This window comes from Chiloscyllium plagiosum, unplaced genomic scaffold (assembly GCF_037043375.1).
Source record: "Chiloscyllium plagiosum isolate Xiang-an unplaced genomic scaffold, Cpla_swu_hap1 HiC_scaffold_44, whole genome shotgun sequence".
NCBI lineage: Eukaryota > Metazoa > Chordata > Chondrichthyes > Orectolobiformes > Hemiscylliidae > Chiloscyllium > Chiloscyllium plagiosum.
Window position 1 is genome coordinate 11,103,534 of NW_028270182.1, and position 7,316 is coordinate 11,110,849.

At 51.4% G+C, this 7,316-nt stretch overlaps 1 protein-coding gene across 1 annotated transcript in view; it reads left to right on the top strand.

Annotated features, from left to right (window-relative positions):
* Positions 1–6,827, top strand: part of LOC122544392 (vigilin-like) — a gene marked incomplete at its 5' end in the record, with an annotated part of 137,911 nt that extends 131,084 nt beyond the window's left edge. Inside the window, one exon of the mRNA XM_087982941.1 lies at positions 2,393–6,827. Within this exon, the coding sequence (XP_087839067.1) occupies positions 2,393–2,485 (93 nt within the window). The remainder of the gene's footprint in view (positions 1–2,392) is intronic.
* Between the last annotated feature and the right edge of the window lie 489 nt (positions 6,828–7,316).

Consider the following 7,316-nt stretch of genomic DNA (forward strand, 5'->3'; position numbering starts at 1 on the left):
TTCCCACAGCTAATCCACCTAACCTGCACATCCCTGGATGCTATGGGACAATTTCCCACAGCTAATCCACCTAACCTGCACATCCCTGGACAGTATGGGACAATTTCCCACAGCTAATCAACCTAACCTGCACATCCCTGGACAGTATGGGACAATTTCCCACAGCTAACACACCTAACCTGCACATCCCTGGACAGTATGGGACAATTTCCCACAGCTAACACACCTAACCTGCACATCCCTGGGCACTATGGGACAATTTCCCACAGCTAACACACCTAACCTGCACATCCCTGGACAGTATGGGACAATTTCCCACAGCTAACACACCTAACCTGCACATCCCTGGGCACTATGGGACAATTTCCCACAGCTAACACACCTAACCTGCACATCCCTGGATGCTATGGGACAATTTCCCACAGTGAATCCACTGAACCTGCGTGTCCTTGGACACTATGGGACAATTTCCCACAGCTAACACACCTAACCTGCGCATCCCTGGACAGTATGGGACAATTTCCCACAGCTAATCCACCCTAACCTGCATGTCCCTGGACAGTACGGGACAATTTCCCACAGCTAACACACCTAACCTGCACATCCCTGGACAGTATGGGACAATTTCCCACAGCTAATCCACCCTAACCTGCATGTCCCTGGACAGTACGGGACAATTTCCCACAGCTAACACACCTAACCTGCACATCCCTGGATGCTATGGGACAATTTCCCACAGCTAACACACCTAACCTGCACATCCCTGGACAGTATGGGACAATTTCCCACAGCTAATCCACCCTAACCTGCATGTCCCTGGACAGTACGGGACAATTTCCCACAGCTAACACACCTAACCTGTGCATCCCTGGATGCTATGGGACAATTTCCCACAGCTAATCCACCCTAACCTGCATGTCCCTGGACAGTACGGGACAATTTCCCACAGCTAATCCACCCTAACCTGCATGTCCCTGGACAGTACGGGACAATTTCCCACAGCTAGTCCACCGAACCTGTGCACCCCTGGATGCTGTGGGACAATTTCCCACAGCTAATCCCCGCCCTAACCTGCGCATCCCTGGACACTATGGGACAATTTCCCACAGCTGATCCCCGCCCTAACCTGCGCATCCCTGGGCACTATGGGACAATTTCCCACAGCTAATCTACCCTAACCTGTGCATCCCTGGACACTATGGGACAATTTCCCACAGCTAACCCACCTAACCTGCACATCCCTGGGCACTATGGGACAATTTCCCGCAGCTAATCCACCCTAACCTGTGCATCCCTGGACACTATGGGACAATTTCCCACAGCTAACCCACCTAACCTGCACATCCCTGGGCACTATGGGACAATTTACCGCAGCTAATCCATCCTAAGCTGCGCATCCCTGGACACTGTGGGACAATTTCCCACAGCTAACCCACCTAACCTGCACATCCCTGGGCACTATGGGACAATTTACCGCAGCTAATCCATCCGAACCTGCGCATCCCTGGGCACTATGGGACAATTTCCCACAGCTAACCCACCTAACCTGCGCATCCCTGGGCACTATGGGACAATTTCCCACAGCTAATCCACCCTAACCTGTGCATCCCTGGACACTGTGAGACAATTTCCCATAGCCAACCCACCTAACCTGGGTACACCCCTGGACACTATGGGACAATTTCCCACAGCTGATCCACCCAACCTGCACGTCCCTGGACACTGTGGGACAATTTCCCTTGACTAACCCCCCTAACCTGCACATCCCTGGACACTATGGGACAACTTCCCACAGCTAATGCACCTAACCTACGCATCTTATGGGACAAGTTCCCGTGGCTAACCCACCTAACCTATGCATCCCTGGACACTATGGGACCTTTGCCACAGCCAGTTCACCCTAACCTACACATCTTTAGACTGCGGGAGGAAACCGGAGAACCCGGAGGAAACCCACGCAGACTCAGGAAGAACATACAAACTTCACAGTCACCCGAGGGTGGAATCGATTGAATCCGGGCCCTGGCACTGTGAGGCTGCAGCACTAACTGCTGAGTCACCATGCCGCGTAATCGCAAGCTAGTCTCAGGAATGGTGACCATTCGAGGGGAAGGTGCCAGCTGTTGCCCTCAGGTCCTCTTGGGAAGGAAATCCTCACCTGATCTTGCCCAACACGAGACTCCAGACCCAGGCCCAGACGTGGCCGACTGTCACTGCCCTGGGACGTGGTAAACCCCTTCATTCAAGGGGCGATTAGGGAGGACGTGAGTGAGGCCCACATCCCCCATTAAGGAGCCTGTAAGGTGTCTGAAACGGATACGCTGACTGTGTAGAGGCGTCGGGATGAAGGGGCTGAAATCTGACTGTCTGACTTGGCACTGTCTCCCTGCAGGCCCCAGACGTGAGCAGCGCAGAGGATTTCCCCATGTTTGGAACTGTGGTCACCCCCAGACAGGCGTCCGCCTGGGGCCCGAAGAAATTCTAGGGCCTTGAGCAGTCGGTAACTTTTGAGAAAAGCTTCTTGTCCAGTTAGAGGAAAAAAAAGATTTTTTTTTTGTGAATCTCAGTGTTCTTTTTCTGAAGCTTTGACTTGTCACAGTTTTCTATAAAAAAAATTGAAATGTCCAGAGGTATTAAGCTGCTGTACCACTGTCCTGTGTACCATCTGTTTCGAGAAAGAAAGACAGAAAGCCATACTTCACTTAGTTTACAACAGCCCCCCCCCCCCCCCCCACCTTCACTCTCCCAGTCCTCAGTAGATTTCTCTTCGGGGCTGCACATGACAGCATGGGCTCGACTGTTTGCGAGTTTGCGTGCTGACTGGGTTCCCCCCCCTCCGTGGTGCTGCTTGTACTGGGTGAGGTGTTGGCCAACCTACTTCAGGATGGGTTCTCGGAGAATCGGGGTCTCTCGGCGAGTTCAGAAGCTGACACTCCTCCCTTACACCCCACTCCCATGAGGCTTTCATGCCTGCTGTCTGGTACCATTCGAATCGCGGCTTTTATCGGTCTGTTCTCCTTCGGCCCTGCAGTGTCAGTCAGTTTCATGAAACCTGCCTTATCAAGACCGCTCACTCACCTGGACACCTCGGAGGCAGTGGGAGGACTTCTTCTTTCTCTCTATCTCTCTCTGTCTTTCTCTTGTTCTTTGTCTCTCTATCTCTCTTACTTTTCATCTTTCTTTCTGTCATTCTTTTTCTCTCTCTCATTCTTTCTCTCTCTCATTCTTTGCCTCTATCTCGCGCTCTCATTCTTTCCCTCTCTCTCATTCTTTCTCTTACTCAATCTCTCATTGTCTCTCACTCATTTTTTCACTCACTCTCATTCTTTCTCTCTCGTTCTTGTCTCTGTCTCACTCTAATTCTATCTCATTCTTTCTCTCTCTCATTCTTTCGGTCTCTCATTCTTGTCTCTATCTCGCTGTCTAATTCTTTCTCTCTTTCTTTCTCTCTGTCATTCCTGCACCCCATCAATCTTTCTCATGCTCACTCTCATTCTTTCTCTCTCTCGCTCATTCTTTCTCTCTCTCGCTCATTCTTTCTCTCTCTCTGTCTCTCTCAAAAAGGACCCATCAACCTTAGTATTTAGTCTTCATAAAGAAAAATACTTTAAGCCAAGAAACAGTCATGACAGGGGTGGGGGGGGGATGGAGTTGGCAGGAGTGCAATGTTAGCTGGAGGGTGGGAGAGGGTGTGAATATCCGTGACCTGGACATGAGCAGAATCCACCCCTGCAATGAGAGAGCTGGCTGGGGCTTTAACTGAACCTCTGGCCTGAACATCAGCACCTACAGCACATCGCGGGTAATACACCTCGAGCAGCCGAGAGATTAATGTCTCTCTCCCGAGTCGCCAGCAGCAAGCCACACACCTTTTCTCTCCACTCTCTGGCTATTGGTTGTGATATTCCCCACACCATGCTGCCAATTAATAACAAGCCCCCCCCCCCCCCCCCCACCCACCCCACTGCTCCACACTCGAAACTGCCATCCGGAAAGGAGATTCCCAGACTGAGCTGCCGTGATTGAATGTTGTTGCACTAAAATAATGATTAGTTATTCCAACCCAATCCTAACGTTGAGGGTGAGTTTATTTTTTTAAAGGATGAAATTGAACTTTCCGAGAGGGGAGAGTGATTCGGAGGAGTTCAGCCTGGGGAGACCTGTCACAGAAAAGGACTGTGACAACAGCTTAGGTTCATCCTTTTTCTATACTTCACTGTCTTTTATCTGTCTGTCTGTTCGTCTCTCTCTCTCTCTATCACACACACACACACCCTCTCTCTCTCTCTCTCACTCACACACACACCCTGCCTCTCTCAATGTCTCTCACCGTATCTCTCTCTCTCTCACCCTGTCTCTCTCTCTCTCTCTTACACACCCCGTCTCTCTTTCTCTCTCACACGCCCTGCCTCCGTCACTCTATCTCTCTGTGTCTCACACTGCCTCACTTGCTTGCTCTCTCTCACCCTGTCTCGCTCTCTCTCTCTCTCTCACACACACACCGTGTCTCTCTGTCTCTCTCAACCTGCCTCCCTCATCACTGTCTCTCACCCTGTCTCTCTCTCTCTCTTTCACCCAGTCTCACTGTCTTTCTGTATTTGTCTTCCTCTCTTTGTGTGTGTGTGTCTCTCTCTCTGTCCGCCTCTCTACCCCCCCCCCGTCTGTCTCTCTCTGTCCACTCCAGGCTTTGGCGCCTCTTGTTGGGTCAGGCCCATCTCAATTCCCTCTCGCCGCCCAATTCCTACACCGTGTGCTCTCCACACTGTGCCGCACGTGCATCCATCATCCCTTGGTGACATCACAGAGTTGGCCGGGTCTGTGTGACCACATCCTGCTGGTTGCTGCTGTCACAGTAAAGGGGACAGTACAGAGCTGAGTCACCACGGAGAGGTCTCCCATTACCCCTCTGCAACAGGCTCAAAATTTGTCAAAGCCTCGCACCTCGTGAGCTAATGTTAGTTGATCTGTGACCAGCTTTCCGACAGTATTTACATTTTCTGTTTAAATGCACAGAAAGAGAAACCGATCTCTTATTTTGTTTTGCATGCAACGTCACTGTCAGATTTCTCTCGTGTGCAGAGCTGGCAGGGTTACTGCATCTCTGCGCGATTGTGTGCGAGAGAGTGTGTGTGTGTGTGTGTATCTCTGTGTGTGTGTGTAAACACATAGCCAAGAATGTGCCCTGAAAAGGGCTTCTGGAGAATTCTCATTGAGTATGGAGGCTGCAGCATCACACTCTGATCCAAGTGAATCTCCCTCCTTTAGTCCCTCGCCCTCCTTACTGCCTCACAGCTCCATCCCTCCGTCTCCCAGACCACTGCCCACACCATTGAGAATCTCGCCTCCATCCAGAGTCGTTGTCCTGTGTGTGTGTGTTTGTTCCAGACCCCTTTCGGTCCCTTCAGAATGTGAAGCTCTTTGCAAGCACAGCAGTTGAGCAATGTCGAAGGAGTATTGAGCCTGACTGTGAAGAGATGTCTGGGCTGTGTAAGGGTGGGATTGAGTCCAGACATAATTCTCAAACCCCTTCCCTTTCCAGCCCTGACCACCACGATCTCCCCTCGGTGTGGGACCACACACTGTTGTCATTCAGAGGGGAAGCGTTGCTCTGAAGCAATGTGATGATCCCAAAGGGCTACAATTGTGGTCCCTCTCAATTCTTTCTAGCCAGCAGACTGGCACTGTTGCAGGTTATGCAGGAATTTGCCAGCCTTCCCTCCCTCACGTCCCTCACTTTTCTTTCTCTTCTTTTCACTCCTCCCTTCCCTTTACCCTTTGCACATCTCACCTCCTCTCCTTTCCTTCTCCCAGATTTTTGCCATCCTTTTGTCTGTCAGACCATCCTTTCTCTCTCCTTCTATCCCTCTGTTTCTCTCTCTCTCCTTATCTGTCTACTTTCTCTCTCCTCTCTTCATCCTCTTCCCTTTGCCCCCTCCGTCTCCTTTCCAGTTTCTCTCCCCATTCCCCCCCCTCTTTCTCTTTCTCCTTTCCCGTCTCTCCTTCCCCCTTTCTCTCCTTTCCATCTCTCTCTTTTACCTCTCCTTCCATCCCTCTCTCTTCCCTTCCATCCCTCTCTCTTTCCTTGCTCCCCTGCCTCCCCCTTTCCCCCTCGCTCTCCTTTCCCTCTCTCTCATTTCCCCCTCTTTTCTCCCTCTCTCTCCTAACCCCTCTGACATGTTCAGCTACTCTCACATTTCCCCCTCTCTCTCCATCCCCCCCCCTCCTTCCGTCACACTCTCTCCTTCCCTCCTCTGTCCTTCCTCCTCTCTCTCTCTTTCTGCTTCTCTCTCCTGCCTTTCTCTCTCTCCTTCCCTCTCCCTTTCCCCTTCAGTCTCTCTCTTTCCTTTCCCCTCCCTTTGTGTTTCTTTCCTTCCCTCCCTCCTTCACTCTCTATCCTTTCCCCTTCCTTCTCTCCCTTGCCCCATCCCACTGAAAGATACAGATTTTATTGCGCATTTCTCTTTGTGTAAGAAGTGGCTGAAGTTGGTTCTGTTAGAATGAGCGAGACCCAAATGCCATTCTCCTTTTTATTTAGAAAAAGAAAATTTTTAATTAATATTAAATTTAAGCTGGATTTAAATTATTTTAAGAAAGAAACGAGGCACTCTCTGATTTAAGTTTTAAAAAGACACATAAAAAGCAAGGTGGAGATTTCCAGTCGGACTTGGAAACAGTCCTGTGTGAGAGAAGGTTAAAATCCAAACCAGTGCAAGGAGGAAATTGAGATAAAACACATTGGCCTTAAAAATGATTGAAGAATATGCAAATGTATAGGTCACATGGTGACACTGGACTTTTATAATTCCAAATAAAATGGGATGAGAGAATCGAGGGTCTGCGTGTTATTCAATCTCAGTTTGTATCATCTGGCTCAGCTTTCAGTTATTGTACCTGCCGGGTGCAACCTCCCACTGGCACTACCCCCTCCTCATCCCCTGGCACTGCCCCCTCCTCCCCTTCCCCTCCCGGCACTGCCCTCTCCTCCCCTCGCCACCCCCTGGCACTGCCCCTCCCCTCCCCCTGGCACTGCCCCCTCCCCCCCTTGCCACCCTCTGGCACTTCCCCTCCCCTCCCCTGGCACTGCCTTCTCCTCCCATTCCCTCCCCTGGGACTGCCCCTCCCCTCACCCAGCAATGCCCCACTTCCCCTCCCCCTGGCAATGCCCCCTTCACCTTCCATCCCCCAGCAATGACCCCTTTGCCACCTCCATCCCCTCCTCTGGCACTGCCCCCTTCTCCACCTCCCATCCCCTCCCCGACACTGCCCCCTTCTCCAACTCCCCTCCCCCGGCAATGCCCCCTCCGATCCCCTCCCCC